This window comes from Lepus europaeus, chromosome 7, assembly GCF_033115175.1.
Source record: "Lepus europaeus isolate LE1 chromosome 7, mLepTim1.pri, whole genome shotgun sequence".
Classification (NCBI taxonomy): domain Eukaryota; kingdom Metazoa; phylum Chordata; class Mammalia; order Lagomorpha; family Leporidae; genus Lepus; species Lepus europaeus.
Genome location: NC_084833.1, coordinates 38,432,555 through 38,454,334, shown reverse-complemented (window position 1 = coordinate 38,454,334; position 21,780 = coordinate 38,432,555). Strand labels below are relative to the sequence as shown.

The following is a 21,780-nucleotide window of genomic DNA, read 5'->3' as shown; positions in this document are numbered from 1 at the left end:
CAAATCCTTGTCCTTTGATTAAGTATTGTTGTAGGGGAGGAAATTTAGCTAAAGAGGTCAAAACAAAAGAAGGACAGCACACTTGTATTCTTGCCATCTACAGCTAAAGTGGGCATACCACAGACACCATAGATGCTCTTACAAAGGAGGAAGCTAAGCCAGAGATGGATGTGTCCTTCTTAGAAGTTTGTCTTAGGCCCGAAAAAACAAAAATCAACAAAGCAGGAATTCCTAACCTGCTCTCCACTGGTAGAATGAAATGGCATGCATAACACTGAGTATGCATGTGAGCCGGTGTTCTGTGCATGCGTATTCATACACAGGCACATTGGGCTGAAGACAAGGCATAGATCTCAAGGACATCAGTGACCAGAAAATTATGCCAAAAAACACGATGAATGGACTCATTGGAAGAAAGGAGAAATTTATTTCGGTGCTTAAAGGTAAATAACTTAAAAATGTAGAAGTTTTTTTAAAGCATAACTTTTAGGAGATAATGCCATCACAGTGCTCAAGCAGAGGCACTGGTGAGAGGGTTACAGAGTTTCTGATTCATCCTCTGCCTGTCTTGAAAGTTTGCTACATGAGATTATGTGGGTCAAAGGCAAACTTTGTTAGCATGATAATTTTGTATTTGTTAGAACCTTGATTTCTACAAACTTCTACAAACAGTAACTAGGCAAGCTTCTCTGAACTTTCTTCTCCACCGTTCACCAAATATATCAGACTGTTATCCCTTTCAGCAAGTGAGCATCTTGTTGAATCGTATAATACCTCCCCTGGGAATTCTGGGTTATACACCAAGATATTTTACCTCACTCCTTTCAAATCTGTTATTCTCCAATATGTGTGATGGTTTTAAGAGCTAATTCATGACAGTTTATTGGACACGAAGATGTTGCTAACTTTTTAAAACGTCTTTACTTATTAATTTCTATTTTTTGAAAGGCAGAGAGAATTATATATAGAGAGAGAGAGAAACAGAGACAGAAACACACACACACAGAGAGAGAGAGAGAGAGAGAGAGAGAGAGAGAGAGAGATCTTCTATATGCTGGTTTACTTCCCAGATGCACACAACGGAATAGCCAGGACTAGATCAGACTGAAGCTAGGAGCCAGGAACTAGCCCCATGTCTACCATATCTGTGACAGAGACCCTACTACTTGAGCCATCCATCTGTTACCTCCCAGGATGCACATAAAGCTGGAATAGGAAGCAGAGCCAGGACTCACACCCAAGCACTCCAACATGGGATACACCATCCCAAGCAGCATCGTAACCACTGCAGATGTTACTAATTAATCAGCTTCAACCACATTGCTCACTTTTTTCTGTGATTACCAATAATAGAGTATGATATTATGATTTTCCTCTACAAGCACAGACCAGTCTTGTCAGGAATATGTTCCTCTATTCCTTTAGTCTTATTATTCTGACAGTTGGCAATGTTTTGTTCTAGTGCTTTCTGTCTAAAGCAGAAGGAATGCATTTTCTGCTTTATCCAGCCCTGTTGGTTGGTATGGGTATGCAGGATGTTTTTCCTGACTTCCTCCAATGAGTGCTTTACTAGATTCTTCAAAGGGTCTCCAATTACACAACATAGTAGCAATTGTCTGGGTCAGCTAGAAATATCATGAATGTATTGTTTTTTCGTTTATTTTAGACTTTTTCTGATACTCCAAATATTTTTACGTAACTCTGCCCTAATTTTATAATCCTGGTGGATTTTACTTTCATTTCCTTCCAGTTCTTCTTTAGATTATTTCAGGAAATAAAATCCTTTTTATTATTACAGCTTAAGCTCTTAAGTATTGGAAAAAATATGTCCACCCTCTCCATTAATATTTCTTGATGAGTACAGTTTTATAGCTTAACATTTCTCAGCACTATCAGGTAGTAGCGAAGTGCAAATGATACTACACTCAGTTAAGTAGTGGAAAAAACTGGTCACAATGACAGGCTGTAATCATGAATAATATAAGGAGACCTGGCTGCTAGTTAGACACTGGAAAATGTTTCAATGGTTTTAAAATAAGATCAGATTTTTAAAATATACTCTCAAGCTGTGCAGTTGTTGGGTAAAAGAAGAAATTAATGGACCATTTTTGGAAGATTCACTTTATGGCTTTTTGCCTGCAAAATTTGATACCACATTTCACTGCCATTGCACATTTTCAAATGTTAATACTCTAGAGCATGTAAACAAACTGAGTTACATCTGTGAGAGGCTTTTGTTTGTTTGTTTGCTTGTTTATAGCTCCAGAAGCACTGTTTTCTCTTGTGCTCTTTCCTACGGGCATTTTAAAATCTGGAGTCAATATGCAAAGCACTTTTCTTTGATATTTCCCTGGCAGAGGCCACTGAGCTCAAAAATGAAAAGACAAATAATAATCAGCCAAAACTCTTGTCATGGGACAGTCACAGCTGAAGGGAAGATGGGGAGAACAATCATTCCCTCATAAGTTTCTATTCAGTTGCATAAATTTTGATAATTATTTTGAACCAGAAATGGTGTGAAGAATTACCAATATAAAAAAGATATGAATTCTGTCCTCGAAGATTTATTAATCTTGAAGGGAACAACACCAGCTAAAACAAATTGAGCATAATGCATTACTTTAAGTGCCCTAAAACCATGTGCAGAACACTAGTGATGACATAAAGGGAGGAATTTGAAGAGCTGAGGGAATCATCTTCAGTGGGGAGGTGATGCTTGGACTGGGTTTTGGAGACTCAATCAGATTGTCAGGCAAAGAAAGAAAGTCAGGAAATTCTTGATAGAGAAAAGGGCATGTAGAAAATCATTAAAGTAGCAAGTAGCAAGATGGATTTCAAAAAGCACACCTACATTAATGTTTGGTAAATTTAAATTGTTAGGTAACAAAGAAGGACAGGATCAGACCACAAAGGGGCTCACATGCACCTTTGTGCTAGGCCCATAGCAAGAAAGAGTCTTCCCAAAATACAGCTTAGAATCCCATTTCATAGAGACCAGCACTGTGGCACCTGCGTACTGGCATACCATATGGATGCTGGTTTGAGTACCGGCTGCTCCACTTCCAATCCAGCTCCCTGCTAATGTGCCTGGGAAAGCAGTGGAAGATGGTCTAAGTGCTTAGGCCCCTGCATCCACATGGGAGTTCTGAAAGAAGCTCCTGGCTCCTGGATTTGGAACAGCCCAGTTTCAGCTGTTGTAGCTATTTGGGGACTGAATCAGAGAATGGAAGATTTCAACCCTCCACCCCCCACTCCCACCCTGTAACGCTGCCTTTCAAATAAATAAAATCTCAGAAAAGAATTCATTTCATTAGTTCCCCAAGCTGATTATCTACTTATAAAGGCAGAGAAATGAGTTCAAGATCTTAAAATTTAAGATGATTATTTTTAACAGTCTGCACTTTACATTTTCGAAGTTCATCCTACTTTTGATCAAATGAAGGTAATTTTTCAAATGTCTGCAAGCTTATGAGTATCCTCCTGCTTTCTCCCTCCTCCTGTGTGCCCTCTTGGCTCTTGGTTTGTATTTATTTGCCAGAGAGAGTGAAGTGATCCAATCTGTGTTGTAGACAATTTTGTCATGGCTGTGTGTGTGGGATGCATCAGCATGAGGAATGCTTGGGAGCTGACTTACGAGAATGTGGTCCAGAAATGATCCTGTCAGAGACAGTGAAAGCTGATGAAGCAGAAAGGTTGGGGGTAGAATTTCTAGTCAAGAGAAACTTACATTGACCAGTAGGACAGCAAGTTACTGGCTATGTTTTCTTTACCAACATAAAAATGGACTGTTGAAGCCTAGCATAAGAATGGTTCTAAACATCTGTATGAAATTTGAGGGATTTAATAGAATATTAGAAATATTAAGTTTTTTAATATGACATATTTCAGCTCCCATGTGATATTTTGACATAAATATATATATCCATTTTTGAGATTGAGAGTTGCAAAATTCCTAATATATATAAATAGTTGACAAGACTAAAATGGGATAAATCACTATATCATATGATATTATGTAAATGAAGCTAAATACTTGTTCTTTTATAATATAATATTCAGTGCCAGAATGAACAAATCCTTGTTTTTCCAATCTTTGTCACCTGATCCTGAATTAGTTTACATTAACATGTGACTTCAATAACATTTGTTCTTGAAAATCAAGCGTTAACAAGTACAATAAGAATAAAACCTTTCTGTCACAATCTCCTCCATTTTCTCAGAAATTCAGGACTGAGGACATTGCACAGTCAAGAGAGAACATTTACTCTCCATTCTGCATGCCCTTTTTAGGGCAAAGCCAGTCTTCACTATCTACTTCATCGGATTACAAGCCTGCTGTCTGTAGCTATAATCCCCTCTTTGTTTCAAAAGAGCATGACACAAGAAGTGAAAAGTCTCAAATCATTGTCAAGGCCCACTAAGATCTACTTGTCTTGCACATGGTGAGAAAAAAAAATAGAGTTTTCCCTTTCTTGCAGAGAATCATGTTTACTTGAAAAGGAAGATTTTATTACAGTGCAAAGAACAGAGCTGGCTTGTTGCAGAGATGTTATTTTTACACAGTCTTGTCAAAAAGCAAATATCACATGTTCTTTTTCCTTTTAATTAGCAAATATCGTGCACAATAAATATGTGTAACCCTATGTGAAATTTTACTCCCCCCCCCCCCCCGCCCCATTTAAGCTTTGCCCCACTAATTCTTGAACCCTTAGACTCCAGATGTGGGTGTCCAAGATGCAAGTCAGGGATAGAATGAGGGCATTCATTTCACATATTACTTGGAGAGTTCTTTTTTTTTCCACAGACTGCTTTAGAATATTCCAACTATATCAGGGCTGCCAGGTCAGAATGGCTCTGAACAGCTCTGTCAAAACAAGGCTCAGAGTAATCAAGCTGCTAGGTCACTCCCAAATGTATTCTCTTTCCAAGACAGAACTAATAAAAGTTCCTCCCTAGAGTTGCCTGGGCTTGTATGCTTATGAGCAGGTGGGAGAATAGTCCAAAAGCTTCAAATGCTAAAAAAAAAAAAAAAAAAAAGAAAAAGAAAAAAATCCATGTTCCATTTCGCCTATCATAGGTGAAGTGAACCTATTGAATGTCTGAGAAACATCTTTGGGTTTTTGGCGGAATGAATACACCTATCTCAAGTGCCTGAGAGTTTATGAATGCATGTTTTTCTTCACATTTCTTCCGTGTCCTGTTGATGGCTTTAAGTGTGGACTGATCTTTTCGGAATTATATATTACTTATTATTCCTATTCATTTCTGCTTTATACTTGGTAAATTCAGGCACAATAACTAAAGTGCCTAGTGTTCCTCCATAGGATAAGACTGCTCTTGTTCTGTCAGTTATCCCCCGCTGGGAGATCCTGGGCCTGGGAAGTACACTACAGCACTCTACACAATTGATTTCTTATGAACTAGGCTTACCTTTTCCTGTATTCCCAGGCTCAGTTTTGTAACACTGGCAGTTAGCCTGCAAATTTAGAATTCACAAATTTAGGAAATTTTGAAGTATGATGTTTCAAAAAGTAAAGTTAGATTACTCTATATGTTGCCTTCACATTTACCAAAAGTACACACAAGGGATACTTATAGTCAGCCAATTTTGCTAGTGCCAACACATCAGATTTACCAGCCAAAAGAAGAGGATCACTGATTGAAAAACATCCCCTCGCTTGTCATGTCCTGCTTTATTTCTTCAAGATGACAGAATATAAAACTACATAATTTTAAAGTAGCAGATACCTACATCATATATAAGTTTCTTCTTAAAACCCTAGACTAAACTTTCAAATGTACCCATGGAATAGCTGTGGGTTACCCAAAAAGTAAACAAAATGGTTTGTTAAAATTTTGATGTTGCAATTTGTACATTTTGTCAATGTGTCTAATTTCTAGCTGAACAAGTTAGGTAAGTAATGCTTGAACTCTACTCCATTCAATGAATTCTCTAACTTAATTATTTTATTTTTCTAAAAAATCTGTATTTTTCTCAATCTATAACTTCACTTTTAATCAAAAAGGCAATATAGCACTGAAATTGCTAGATGCAGGAGAAGCTCATTGTGTGATAAGAGTAATAGCACCTACCTACTTGGATGTCTATTTTCTTGAATAATGCAATGTTGGTGAAGGGCAATGTCACACTTTACATAATAACTAATTTCATCTTGATCATGTTCCCTTGAAAGTTGTAATGAGAAATTATTGACAGCAGCCACAAGAGGTTCTTTGACATTGAACATTGTATCATATTTTTTAAATGTGGTGTTCTAATATTGAAATTTCTTTCTCTTTTTTATTCTATTGACTCTCACATATCCAAGTTCATTCTCTGGTAGCACAAAGAAAACTGACCATCAGTAAGTTATAATGGAGAAAGAGTGCATGGGTTGTCAGTCTGGTCAGTTACCTGAGCCTTTTAGCATCTCAGGTCAGAATCAGTGAAATACATGGGCTACCTCTTCATATCCATCTGCACAGTTTTGCAGAGTAATCTCCATGATGGCCATGATCATCTCTCCTCCTCTTGGTTATCAAGTCTTATTGCTTTCAGGACAGTCCAAAGTCTGCAGTGAGGCTTTCCAACCATTCCACAATCTGATGCCCTTTCCACAACAGGTGGACTCGTACTTTGCCCAAGCTCTGCTTGCTTCACCTACCCATTATACAAGGTCTTCTCACATCCCAATGAAGCTCTTTATCAAAGATTCCAACCTGTATTTATATGTATACCTAAGCCAAATCACAAAAAAATGGTAAACTCGAGAATTAGAAATAATTTCACCAGTAACACCAAACTCAAGGTTGTAGCTTAGTAATTAAAGTATAAACAATTTTCAAAGAGTTTGTTAGAAAATTTTAGAAAAAAGTAATGAAAGATTGCAGTATTTCAAGAAAGCGCTTCACCCATGAAGCAAGTTAGCGTTATGACAGGAGCATAGGCCTTGGAGTAAGCAGAGTTGGGCTTGATTCTCTGCTCTGTGAACTTAACTTAGTTTCATAAATAATCTGAGCCTCACTTTTTCCACATGTAAAAGAGGCAATGCCAGAGCCAGCACTGTGGCACAGCAGCATAAGCTGCCACCTGTCCTGCCAGCATCCCATATGGGCACCAGTTAAGGTCCCGGCTGCTCTACTTCCAATCTAGCTCCCTGCTAATACGCATAGGAAAGCAGCAGTGGACAGCCCAAGTCCTTGGGCCCCTGCACCACAGAGGAGACCTAGAGGAAGCTCCTGGCTTCGGCCTGGCCCAGCCCTTGGTCACTGCAGCCATTTGGGGTGTGAACCAGCAGGTAGAAGACTCTCTCTCTCTCTTTGGGGTGTGAACCAGCAGGTAGAAGACTCTCTCTCTCTCTCTCTCTCTCTCTCTCTCTCTCTCTCTCTCTCCCCTCTCTAAAAAAAAGAAAGAAAGAAAGAAAGAGAAAGAAAGAAAAGAGAAAAAGGAACAAAACAAAACAAACAAAAAAAAGGCAATGCCCGTCAGCTTTGGGACATGAAGAATAGTAGTGAACTGTTAAATACCACGTTTAGTACACTGTGTGACACACTGTGGTTCCTAAGAATGTGTGAGATGCCTTCCCTCACCCCTTTTCTTCCTAGTTACAGAGCCATGCACATAAGAACAGAGGCACAGTGAAGAGTATTTGGTTAAAGACAAAAGAGAGGACAACTAAGTGCCATAATAATATCATGTGCTTGAGCTACCCTCATATGAAGGGTAATTGTATTATTTTCTTGAGGAAAAAAGACACAAAAGTGTCTCAAAGGTGACCTATAGCAATGAAAGGACTTTAGCCCTTGGTTTCATTCCTGACCAAAATTTACTGAGCTGGCACATAGTTGAATTTAATAGAATTAAAGAAGGCAGTGAAAAGACTGGTCCATTACAAGCCATATTCTAATAAAGGATGTAGAAATATTCGATGAAGCTGAAGGACTAGAAAACTTGAGAGACTGCAGCCATGCTATCAATTAAGTAATTAAGGATGGCCAGAGATGAAAATATCAGCAATTGGGCTAGGTGTCTGGTGCAACAGTTAAGACATAACTTGGAAAAACCCACCACACCTGATATCAGAGTACTTGTGTTCAGGTGCCTGTTCCACTGCAGATTCCAGCTTTCTGATAATACATATCATGGGATGCAGTAGATGTTGGCTCAAGTACTTAGGTCTCTGTCATCCACGTTGGAGACCTGACTTCAACTTCTCTCAGTGCTGCCCATTGTGGACATTAGGGGAGTGAACTGTTGGATGAAATTTCGTTCTCTCTCTTTCCCTCCCTTTAAAATAAATGAAAATAAATAAATAAAAATTTTTAAAGTCAGAAGTCATCATATGTGTCATATATGTGCTAAATTTTAGAAATGAAGAATTCTGGACCCAAACTAGGTACAGTTCATGACCATATAACAATACATACTCTCAATAAGAGAAAAAGGACAGAAGAATCTAGGAAAGCAATACAACCACACAAGGAGGAAGTACAGGGTCTCTAAGACCTAACATCCAAAGGGCATAATGGAAGTTTCTAACCAAGAATAAATTGATAAAGTAAATGATGGGCAACCAAAAAAGGGTTAATTAAGTGATTGGCTTGGAGCAATAAGAAAACCAATGAAGAAAATCAGAGGAAAGATTCTTGATGTTTATTGTCCTTTTTAAACCCAACAACAACTCCACAGAGGCAGACTCATTGTTATAACCATTGTATACATTTTCAAAATGAGATTGATAGAAATTAATAACTATTCCATAACCAAAAAGACAAGAATGGAGTCAAACTATGAATGAAGAGCATATTCCCTATTTCTTTACTTTCTATTTTCCTCTTCTGTATGTTCTTAGCAATTTGTGTGAGTTCCTCACTTGTCAATACAATTATTGCACTTAATGGTTATTGTCTGTATATTTGACTCTCTTCTCCACAGTAAAATATACTTATTGAGCATCTACTATGCATTGTACATTTATTCTCTCATTATCCTTGATGAGTATGTTTTTTGTACCAGGTATTATTCCAGGAACTTAGGATATGGTGGTAAATACAACACAGAAAGATGCTTAGGGGTTTACATTTTGATATGGAAAGAGACCAATAAATTTACAAATGCATCTAGAACACTTAAAGTTGAGATACAGACAGAGACAAAGATGGATGGAGGTAGTGGTAGGAATATATTTGGAGTCCTATTTTTTCATTGAAAGCAGCAGCAAAGTTGTCAGCTTCATACTAAGAAGGAGGAGGAAGTATGGGAGGTTTAAGGAAAAAGAATGTGACAAACAGTGAGCTGGAGAAGTATGACAAATAGTTAACCGGTGATCAGTGGTATTGAAACAAGGTGTGTCAGTCTAGCATGTTCCCCACCAGCCACATTCAGCTACTCTAATTTGTGCAGATTTAACCAAACAGCCGGCACACTATACATTAAATTATTTAATATAGTCTCACTAAAATTTCACAACACTAGTTTATTTTCAACCTGTATTTTCCCAATGAAGAAGCTAAACATAGAATTTCTCATTTTATAAAGATTATGCAGATGGGAAGTATTAAAATGTAGGTTTGAGTCCAAATCTGTCACCTTCAAACTTTGACACAACGTCCCTATTGGAGGAGGCCTATAACCTCACCTCTAGATGAGTTGGTAAGTTCTCAGTGAAATAGCTTCAGGAATGAAATGCATTGCACCAGAGGAGAAAACTTGGCTAACAGGCAAATCGTACACGTTCTGACTACCAAAACAGGCTGAGTGTCTATGATCTGCCTCAACAAAACTATGGTAGTGAGTACCCTAAGCAGTCATAGGCTAGACCACTCCTGTAGTATTATGTTGGATTCAATACACCAACAGCACCTTATAGCACCTGCATCCTGAAACACAATATCAACAGGAGAACAGAGAAGGCACTGGAGGTTTTGGTACCCATAAAATGAAGCAATACAAAGAACGAAAGGCTGCTCAGCTGATGCCTCTTGCGTTCTAACCTCAGTAACTTTGAGGTCCTCAAGGAAGCTCAGAGATTCTCTGTCCTTTAATGATCCCTCCTGGGTTGTGCTCATCCCACAGGATTTTTGGCTTAAATAACTTCTAGTCAACTTTGCCACATCTAAAAGAGCTCCCCACACCACTACCAATGATTGTTTACCATTGTTGTATGCCCCATTTGTTCCGTTGATGGTACTTGCCATAATTTTGAATGTATCTATGTACCAGCTACAAGGGCAGTTGTCACAGCTATCTTTATTCAGGAATGTGATCTCTAGCAAAGCTTCTAACAAATACATGTTGAATAAGCGAAAAGTTTCAGCATATTTAATGTAATGAGCACTGTGACTGAGGGATGTACCACTGAGAAGAAAGACATCTAACCCACACTTGGCTGATCCAGAAGGTTTGCTGAAGAAGGACATTGCAGAGGCTCTTCTGGTGATCCAAAACAGCTGTTCAGCACTCATCCCACACATGCCAGGCTTCCTGTTGCAAGATTACCAATCTCCCTTTCTGCCTGAGGAAACTTGCTTGGCCAGCACACAAGGAAAGCTAGAAAAACACAGGTGTGGATCTCCAAAGGAGTAGCTATCAATCTATGAGGTCTAGGTGTAGGCAACCTGTGCACCTTAGCTTCCTTATTCTGAAGTTTGACACCTCACCAGCATATTCTACAGTGATCTATCAGTCTACATGTGCCAAGCCCCAGTTTCCAAAAGCAGGAATCTGTCCCTTAAAATACCTTACAGAGATTTTCTCCCCAGTCCTGCTTCTCTATCTCCTGTTAGTGCCCCCAAGGATGCCTCTGTAACAAATTTCTTGCATTGAAGTATTCATCTCAGGGAGATCTCAACAGAGAACAAGTGAGCAGAATCTTGAAAAAGATGAAATTAACTGGACAAGAAATAAAGAACTTCCAAAGAAGGCAAGATTTTCATAGTGCAGAAGAAGAAAATCAAAACTCTATTTTCCTCAGGTGCCTGTCCTCTACTAGGGGTTAAATTTTGTTTTGATGGAGCCTATGGAAGATATTTATTGGGAAAGTTGTTAAGAGAATGGCTGATCCCCTGCACACTAGAAAAGCTATTTCTAAGCCAAGAACTCTGTTCAGTGCAGGTGGACAGAAGGTCCTAAACTTGAAATAACACATTGCAACCTAGTATGCTGCACTCATTAATCTTTAACTGAAGAACTTCTTTGTGTCTTTCCCTTTTTTTGAAATATAGCTCAGGATCCAGGAATGCAAAGCTTAACTTTGAAAAGAGAACCTTGTACAAATGGTACCTTGAATGCCAGCATGTAGTCTGTTCATAAATTTTATGATGTGTGAAGTACATGTTCAAGGAAGTATTTATTAGTAAGGCCCTAAGTTAAATTAGGAAGGGTGGTTCATACCTTACATATTCCGTCATTTTCCATGCTGTTTATGTTTCTAGACCCAAGTGTGCAACTTAAATTTGTTTTTAATGTATACTCCTGACAAATGATGGACTTTAGTCAATTGTATTTTCCTTTGGTTCTCTGATGCTTACGTTTTGCAGATGGAATAGGAATATGCTTTTAAATTAGACTTTGGATGCTGAACTTGAATATTCTGTGCAGACACTGCAGAATGATTTCCCTGTTACATTTCATGAAATGTAATATTATTTCTTCTAAACATTAGGGTATTTTACATTCAGCACATTATGATGAATTTAGAAAGTTATTAGTGACAGTGTCATCTCTGAAAGTCATACTTAGCGTAATCAAGCATGTAAGTAGCTCCTATTCTGTCATAGGTTTTGTGGTGCTCTTGGTGTCTGAATTCTGCAAGGCTGTGGGCATGGCACAGCACAGTAAGTGCTGTGGTTGAAAACTAACAAATTCTACAGAACTTAAAAGTCATTGTAACCATATCCTGAAAACAAAAATACGGTATCTATCTTACTGACATACTCATACCTCGCTTCATACTGGAGTCTCTTTGTGTAAATATGGTTAATTTTACACATCTGAAGAGTAAAATATTTGGTAAAAGAATTCATATTTTTACATATTTTAAAGGTATATATATATATTTATTTGAGAGGTGGGGAAGAGAGAGAATGAATGCCAACCATATGATGGTTCACTCACCAAACACCTGCGATGGAAGATCTGGGCTGATCTGAAGCTGGAAGCTTGGAACTCAGTCCAGGTCTCCCATGTAGTTAGCAGGAATCCAATCACTTGAGCCATCATTCCTACCTCTCAGGCTCTGTATTAGCAGGAAACTGAATTCAGGAGCCTGAGCGAGGTATTGAGCCCAGGTACTCTGATGTGAAACGTGGGCACCTTAACAACTAGACTAAAACACTTTCCCCTTTCTTTTTTTTTTTTTTTTTTTTTTTTTTTTTGACAGGCAGAGTGGACAGTGAGAGAGAGAGAGACAGAGAGAAAGGTCTTCCTTTTGCCGTTGGTTCACCCTCCAATGGCCGCCGTGGTAGGCGCGCTGCGGCCGGCGCAGCGCGCTGATCCGATGGCAGGAGCCAGGGGCTTATCCTGGTCTCCCATGGGGTGCAGGGCCCAAGGACTTGGGCCATCCTCCACTGCACTCCCTGGCCACAGCAGAGAGCTGGCCTGGAAGAGGGGCAACCGGGACTAGAATCCGGCGCCGCAAGGCGGAGGATTAGCCTGTTGAGCCACGGCGCCAGCCAACCCCCTTTCTATGTTTTTAAAATAAAGACTTGTGTGTGTGTGTTTGACAATGTATATGTATATGTATTGTTCCATTATGTGAAAAATCAGTAATATAGAAACAAAAATTCATTAAAACATGCTATAAAAGCATGTAGCATGCACCGTGACAGCCTTCTTGAATTCAGAAAGTAATAAAAATATAAAACCAAAGTTTTAAAAACAATCACATTTTAGGGAACTTTGAAAAATCTTTTTGTATTACATCTCCCTGCCACAAGTTACTAACTCTTTAGAAAGTAATAATGGCTGTAAGTAAAACCAAAATGGTGTGGGTCTTGGAAACACACTGATAGCAATTAAAGAAGAGAAGCTAGATGAATATGCAAAGCTTTGGCTTGTTTTGCAAAAGGTGACTAGCAATGTTTTTGTTGCAATGTTGTGCAACAAGCCCTATTTCTAATGTTTTCTCTGCATTTAATATCCTGACAAGAAGCCAAGTTTTATCTTTAAGCAACCATCCTTTAGCAAGCTCAGACAAAGTATTCCTAACTGTAACTTGCCTTGTTTTCTTTATCTAATAGACCTCCTTTATAAGGAACAACATAAACTATGGACATCCAGATGTAGGACATAAACATATCTATGATGACAGCATTTCAAGGCATCAAATGTTTATTTTATAGTAGTTGTTAAAATGATAGACTTTGGAATCAGTCACTTGAATTGGACTGACATGCTCTGTAAATCATTAACTTAACAACTTGGACTTCTGCTCCCTTCTCTACAATACTGAAAGAATCTATCCCATGTATTTGTTGTGGAAGGTAACAGAACTAAAGTGTGGAAAGCATCTAGTATTTTGCCTGATGCCTAGAGAATACTCAGCATGCAATAGTTATTGTTAATATTACAGGTCTACCATGTATCAAGCATTCTGCTCGACTTCTTGCACAACTTTATTGCATGGTCACAAAAGATCTGCAGGATAAGCCTATTTTATAAATTAAGAGACCAACTTTCACCAAAAAGGCCAAGAAACTAGTTAGTGAATAGCAGGTCAATGGTCCAAACCCAAGCTTCTCTACTTCTATGCATGTCCATATCCTGTCTAATACTGTCCCATTCACATGTGGCTATTTAAGTTTAAATTCATTAAAATTAGGCCAGCATCGTGGCTCAATAGGCTAATCCTCCACCTTGTGGTGCCAGCACACCGGGTTCTAGTCCCGGTGGGGCGCCAGATTCTGTCCTAGTTGCCCCTCTTCCAGTCCAGCTCTCTGCTGTGGCCAGGGAGTGCAGTGGAGGAGGGCTCAAGTCCTTGGGCCCTGCACCTGCATGGGAGACCAGGAGAAGCACCTGGCTCCTGCCTTCGGATCAGTGTGGTGCGCTGGCCACGGCGGCCATTGGAGGGTGAACCAATGGCAAAAGGAAGACCTCTCTGTCTCTCTCTCTCTCACTGTCCACTCTGCCTGTCAAAAATAAAAAAAAAAATTAATAAAAAATAATAAATTCATTAAAATTGAATAAAATTTGTAAATGTAGTTCTTCAATTCAACCAACCAGACATAAAGTCTCCACAGCCATAGTAGCTATCATACTGGACAGTAAAAATATGAAATATTTCAATCATTGCAGAAAGTTTTATTGGGCAGTATTGCAATGTATACCATGCCATTTTTCTATGCTGGATTACTGCCAATAGGAACTTATTTTTTTAAATCTTATTAAATATCATCCAATAAATTACTTAAACTTCTGTGGTAAACAAAACACATTTGCTATGAGTAGCCATGTCTACAAAAGCTAATTTGATCAGTCAGTCTACAGAAGAATTGAAAACATGTCCTCACACAAATCATCACAGTGACAGAAAACTAGAATCCTCAGCTACAGTTTAATCAACACTTTTGTTCAATGAGAACTAATGATGATTGGAAATGTTAAAACAAACACAAGAGTGGAAGAAGAGTCTCTAATATCACATCCACCTCTGATCCGCAGTGGGGCCTGATTTACATTCGAGGCAAAATAAGCTTAAATGTGTTCAATATTTAGGTTTCTGTATAGAGCCCACTTAGGTATAAACTTTGGCAAGAAAAGATGGTGATTTATTATTTATGTGCTTAATGCTGATATTTTGCCCAGGAAATTTTTCTCCTAACTGGAATCTCAGTGACCTGTCTAGTCAGGCAGCAAATATGCAATATTTGTGGTATTTATCACTCTCCTTCTTGCAGACCTTTTTGATTGGTATGAGATACAATCTGGAAACTTAAAATGTAATAAGTAAATGGGAGTGGCAAAGCAAACAACCGCATTATTCAATATTCAAAACAATGCCAAGCTGATTGCCTCTTTGAAAATCTCTTTCATGTAAAACTAATCCTATTAGATTATAAAAGAAAAGATTGTTGAGGCATGAGGGAACTTTGTGCATATAACAGAGTATTGAAACATTGGAGCAATATCGCTAGATGGGAATCAGATCAGATCCTCTGGTATTCTGACCACAACTCAATAGCATCCATCATAATGTTCTGATTGTTAATTTCCATGTCTGATTCTCCTATACACTTTGAATCACTTAAAACCTACTACTTATCACAGTGCTTTGTGACATGCTAAAATACTAGGCTTATTGAAAATACAAGCCAACAAATGACTATTGCATAGTTAAAATGATCAAGAAAGTCCAAGAACCTGTACATAAATCTTAACATATCAATATCCTTAAATCCTTACACTTTGTTATCTGTTATTGCTTTAACAAGTTTGCCACAGGCTAAGCAGCATGGACCATGTGCTAACCTGCTTCTTTGCTGAGGTGACTTGATTAATATTAAATGCTAAGTTTTTCTCAAATGCAAGAAGCACTTGAAAAGCAATGCTTAAAAAAAAAGGCAGCATACATTATAACTTTTCTTATTAGTCCCATCGAGAGAAGAATTGCAGAAATTAGGATCCTATGGCTGGATATCAGTTCAGCTCCTTGAGAAGATACAATTAATTCTCTTGAGCATGTACAATGTGCTTGATACTAAAGATATTAACATAGGCTAGCAAAGTAATGCAGCTGCTAGGGAGGCCAAATTTACAGTTGGTAATTTAGACGTTGGAAATTCCGGCTCATTATGTAAGCCGTTATGATTAATAACCCAGAAGTGTTGGCAATGTATGTAGTTATAGCCTAATTTGGTCTTCCTACATACACATATCCACTCACTTCTGCAAATGTCTTTGTGCAACAAATAGCCAGAAGTGGCTCCCTATACCTACTTGTATCCTTTCAATACCTTAGCCACTATCTCACACCTAAAAAATTCTTATGTGAACAGAAAACTGCTATCCTGGCATCAAAGAGGGAGAGACTTCCAGCCCACAACTACTACAAGAGTCACTGATCCTTTCTTCACTCTTGAACTGAGGGCTTTGAGATTTTTTTTTCTCCATTACATGCTATGTTCTGCAGTTCAAAAAGTAAAGCACTGTTCAGGATGATATTTAAATCATAAGTTCTCGTTCTGTCACTTGTTAAGGGAATTTTGTTTTCCTAAGGCAAATTTTTTCCCAAGAAAGGAAGAAATCAACTACATTAGCTAAAGTCAGGTCTTTGATAAATGCAGTTCTTAATACCTGAGTTGTTTCCCTTAGCAAAATTATATTTTTTTCTGTATTGCACTTCTTTTTGGAGAGTCTGGTTTGCAAGCCAGTTATTTTTTATATTTGTTTACCTATCTGTGTTTTCAAGTAAACATATTTAAGAGGAATAAAACAATTAGAAATGAGACATCTAAAGGTGTTTCACCATATCTCCCATAGCACTCCTACTAAAGGGTCTATTCTTCACAGGAATATTCTGCAATTTCTTTCCCATGGACAGCTGTTGCTGACTCCAAAGGATGTCTTCATTCCAAGAAAACATCTTATCTGGTGGAATAAGAAATAAGGAGCTGTGCCTACCCTGGCAAACAGCATCAGACCCGCCAATCCGAATAGGCATATGATGTGCTAGTCCACCATACGATTTTATCATCTATTTGGAATTAAGCAATGTAACTTGTCTGTTGACACACGCAATATCTCAGAGTTATTTCAAAGCAGTATTAAGGCAGAAAAGTTCTGACAACATACAGACCAAGAGCAATCCATAAACAACATTCCCTCAGCAAATAGGGTATACTGAATACCTGTCAAGAGCCAGGCCCAGTTGAACTTTTGGAAGAACTCTTATATAATAGACCAGCACAGTTCCAAGAGAGGTCTGGTGACTAGGGCATTCCTAGTATGTCTAATATTTAGTAAACTCTGTGATCAATCTATAATAACTCTCAGGAACTAGTTGTTTCTCTGAGGTGTATAAAAATAAGTCATTCCATCTGGTTTCTTTATTTTCTTAATTTGCAGAATGTCAGTACTGGGGCTCAGAGCTCCAGCTACCTACCCTGGATTTTGATGATGTTTTAAAGTATGATGAATATGCATACAAGTGGCTGGCCACCCTCAAGAAAGTAGGCATAGTGCGACTCACAGGGGCATCTGACAAGCGAGGAGAAATCATAAAACTTGGGAAAAGGATTGGTTTCCTCTATCTCACATTTTATGGGTGAGTCACAAAATGTTTTGTTTTCCTCCTTCACAAGCAACATTTCACATATTTCCCATATTCCATCCTCTGATGAAAGATACAGAAATTTCCATGGTTTTAAGCAGGAAATCAAATGGAAAGGTGAGTTTAAGAATAGTAGTTCTCTGGGCCGGCGCCGTGGCTCACTTGGTTAATTCTCCGCCTGCAACACCAGCATCCCATATGGGCACCAGGTTCTAGTCCCGGTTGCTCCTCTTCCAGTCCAGCTCTCTGCTGTGGCCCGGGAGGGCAGTGGAGGATGCCCCAAGTGCTTGGGCCTCTGCACCCACATGGGACACCCGGAAGAAGCTCCTGGCTCCTGGCTTTGGATCAGCACAGCTCCAGCCATAGCGGCCATTTGGGGAGTGAACCAACGGAAGGAAGACCTTTCTCTCTGTCTCTCTTTCTCACTGTCTATAACGCTACATGTCAAATTAAAAAAAAAAAAAAATTTAAAAGAATAGTAGTTTTCTGAAAAAGACCGGAACTTGTGAAAAACTAAAAGCTGAAAGACATCAGGCACCAGAGACATCAGGCTACTTATAAATGGTACATTAGTCTTAAACTACCATAATAAAACACCAGAGACTGGGTGACTTAGCAGAAATGTGTTTTCTCACACAGTTCTGGAAGCTAGACATCTAAAATCAAGGTGCCAGTAGGGTTGGTTTGTGCTGAGACTTTTTTGTTGTTGCAGATGACTGTCTTTTTGCTATATCTCCATGTGGCTTTTCCTATGTGTGTAGCACGCTCCTGCTGCCTCTTCCTCTTCGTAATGGACGCTACACTTACTGGGCTTGGGTCTCACTCTTCTAACAGCCTTTAACCTTAATTATCTCCATAAAGACCCTACTTGCAATTATTTTGGAGGTTAGGGCTTCAACATATGAATTTTGAGAAGTACAGTTCAGCCTATAACTGGTGGGATGAAAGGCTAAGTTTCTCCAAGACTTTTAGAAAATGTTTAACTTTATAAATGTTAAGGATTGTAAAGGTTTTACCTCCCAAGAGTTGGCACAAAATAAAGTTAGATTCTAGGGAATTGAAACCAGTCACCAGACATGTAAAATTAAACCATACTTTAATAAGTAACAGGAAATAAAATTAATTTTAATTTTGGAAGAAGCTGTTTTCATAAGAATTTCCTCGGAAGTAGCATTAATTGTGGATAGTGAAACGCTAACAACAGGAAACACTTATCTGGAGGTGGGGGTATAACTGTATTTCTAGTTTTAAGGTAAGCCCCTCATGCAAGACGGATGCAATTATTCTTGGGCTCCTAGAGCAGAGAGCATTGGCAGTGAAAGGAACCTTCAGATTCCAAAGGTTGCAAACTGGTAGCACACAGGCTGGATTCAGATGTGTTTGTGTTGGCCCACATGACGCTAAAAGAAAATAGTGGCAGATTTTACATTAAATATGAATTTAACTTTCCTTGAAAAGTCTAGTCCAGCAACAACGGTGCCTAAATCTCTACATGCCAACAATCTGCTGGGCATAATAAAGACTGCCCCTTGAAGAAAGCATAGGCTCATTCTCCAGTTTGCAGAATTCCTCCCTCCACCCCAGTCCTGAAAGGACCCTGCTGGCCTTTGAGCTTTCCACCCCAATTGAGAGTAAGACTTTGATGTAGATTGACAAAGGATCCAAAGTATTCAACTACTGTCCGTCAATTACTTGAGCATATTTATTCATGGAAGACTCCGCCATATTTAGATTTGGACAACCCAATCCCTACCCCACCCCATGCCAAGAACTTTATTTTACCATTAGCAGATTTGCATTGCATAAAATTTGTGTGCACCTCCATCTGCAAGGATTTGAGCTGCCTTAGGCATTATGGCAATAAAAGAGAAAGGGGAGAAAAAAATTCTTGAAATAATTATGAGCCTCAACTCTATTGTTTGCTTTTTATTTACCACAAGGTCTCTGTGAAATATTATCCTCCAGTTGATTGATAAGGAATATGAAAATCAAAGAATTAACTTATAACCCCAGTTCCCACAGGAACTAAAGTATGAATGCAGTCTGTCCTCTCCATTGGCCTTCTATTCTACCTCACCATCAAGAAAATGAAAGCAAGTGGGTTTCAGGCACTGTAGTTAACCAAAACACTTCAGAATACATCTAACTTGTTTTATTTTCAAATAACAAACTTTTTGCATCTATTCCAACTTATTTCACAATTTTTAACAGTGACCAAAGCTGGGGGCTTTTATTGGAGTTCTCTTACTCTCCCCACCCACCCATCAACCTAAGGGTCAGAGAGTTGGTCCTGATTTATTATTTTCTTTTTTGTGTGTTTATTTTGTCCTATAATAGGACTTAATTATTTGACCACTGATCTAATATTGTGAAATATATTGGAATAAATAAATATATTGGAATAAATACAACAGATATTTATATCTGTTGTCAAAACAAATCAACCCTTCCACTACTATTCCTTCACCCCTCTAAGACCTTGCTGACTAACCACACTGGCTGAACCTACCCCATTTCACCTTCCTCAGATAATCATATTTCTTCTCATATCTCTAAAACTATACGCATGCCAAGAAATACCTTTCTTGCCACCTGCCCCTACTTCTACCACTGATTTCCAAAATCTCTCTGAATATTTGGAGGGAGGGGGGAAACTTTTAAATGTTCTGCTTTAAGAACTTAAAGAACAGTTTTATTGTGACTGTTGTTTTACTTTTGTTAAGAGAATGAGAAAAGTAAATATTTTCTCTGAAGTTATCCCTCTTTTCTGTTTCTCTGCAGTAATGTGGGAAAGTGTTTTGAAGTTTGGATAAGATGAGACTTAACAAAATATCAAATGATAAGAATGTCCCTAAGAAATGTCTAGAACCATGGTTCTCAATGTAGGCTGCACATTGGAATAGCCAATTTGGAAAATACAGATGTCTGGGTCCCATCAGCAGAGGTTTTTGGTGTTTTTGTTTTTGTTTTTGTTATTTTTGGGGGGGGGGGAGTGTTGTTTTGTTTTTTCAGCAGGAATGATATTTGGACTGAGTATCATGACTTATTAAAAAACTCGGCAGGTTATTCCCATGCACAGACATGGCTGAGAAACTCTGCTAGAGAAGAAGGGGTATTTCAAGAGAAGCTAAATCTCAGCTGGGATGGACCTTGGGTTTTTTATGTCCTCTGAACTCTCAGTTTTATGCACTAAGTGGTGTTTATCGTGTTCTGCTTGGTTCTACTTGGACGTAGCTATATTGTTTTCTTTGTAAAATAAGTAACTGCTTAAAATAAGCTCCCTTTCATTCAGATCTTTGTGTTTGCATTTACTATCTATTTCTTTTTTGAAAAATAATTGGTTTGGAAGTGAATGAATGGAATGGATAAATGAAGGCAATAAACAAATCATGGAGGCTAGAGATTATCAAAAATAGGACAGAGGTAGGGAAAAGAAAAAATGAATGAACCAAAGCAATGGAAGCCAGCATAACATAAAGTCTTGATATATAAAAGTCAGGGAATAAATGTTCAATGACTAAATGTAAGAACACTTCAAAACATTCATGCAAAAGGAATTAACAGACAAGTTTATTTTCATGCCAAAAAATATTTTGAAATCCATGCATAAATTATTCATAACATAAATTTTCCAAAAACTTTTTGAAGTACCCTCATACATGCCTAGATATTTTTAAGACTGAAACAACAGATGAATGCAGTAATTATTAGAGAATTTCCTAATCATAAACTTATGTTCAACTATACCAAAATGGTAATAGCTTTGAGGACAAAAGAACACGTCATTTTCCACATCTGTATTTTCTCAGATGCTTGTAATTATTTTGTCAGCACATCATTTGACAATATTTTTTATGCCACCATGTGAAATGCTCAGTAATCTTAATGCCTTGATGATGAAAGGTTTCCTGGAGAGCAGAATAAGAGTTAGTAAAGGAACTTCCACTGCCTATTTTGTCAAATACATATAGATGTGGAGCAGTATGTAAAAAGGTAACCTTTTTGGAAGGATTTTAGTCTTTGATTCAGAGCAATGTAGTTTTTATACACTGGACCTAAACAGCCTCATCCCTATCCTTGTTCCACATATAAAAATAACTTTCTGGAGATGTTTTGAGAAAGATAATATTATTGAAGAAATTATCTGAATCTTATTATGTGATTTAGACCAATGGAAAATGGCCATAAACTATATTCTATGAATATAATGCCATCTTCAATTTAGAACCAATTTAGAAATATTTCAATGGCTGGCGCCGTGGCTCAATAGGCTAATCCTCCGCCTTGCAGCGCCAGCACACCGGGTTCTAGTCCTGGTCGGGGCACCAATCCTGTCCCGGTTGCCCCTCTTCCAGGCCAGCTCTCTGCTGTGGCCAGGGAGTGCAGTGGAGGATGGCCCAAGTGCTTGGGCCCTGCACCCCATGGGAGACCAGGAGAAGCACCTGGCTCCTGCCTTCGGATCAGTGTGGTGTGCCGGCTGCAGCGCGCCTACCGCGGCGGCCATTGGAGGGTG

At 38.5% G+C, this 21,780-nt stretch overlaps 1 protein-coding gene across 1 annotated transcript in view; it reads left to right on the top strand.

Moving 5' to 3' along the window:
- BBOX1 (gamma-butyrobetaine hydroxylase 1) overlaps positions 1-21,780 on the top strand; it is a 57,304-nt gene that overhangs the window by 960 nt on the left and 34,564 nt on the right. The window contains exon 3 of the mRNA XM_062198058.1: positions 17,063-17,261. Coding sequence (XP_062054042.1) covers positions 17,063-17,261 — 199 coding nt within the window. The remainder of the gene's footprint in view (positions 1-17,062; positions 17,262-21,780) is intronic.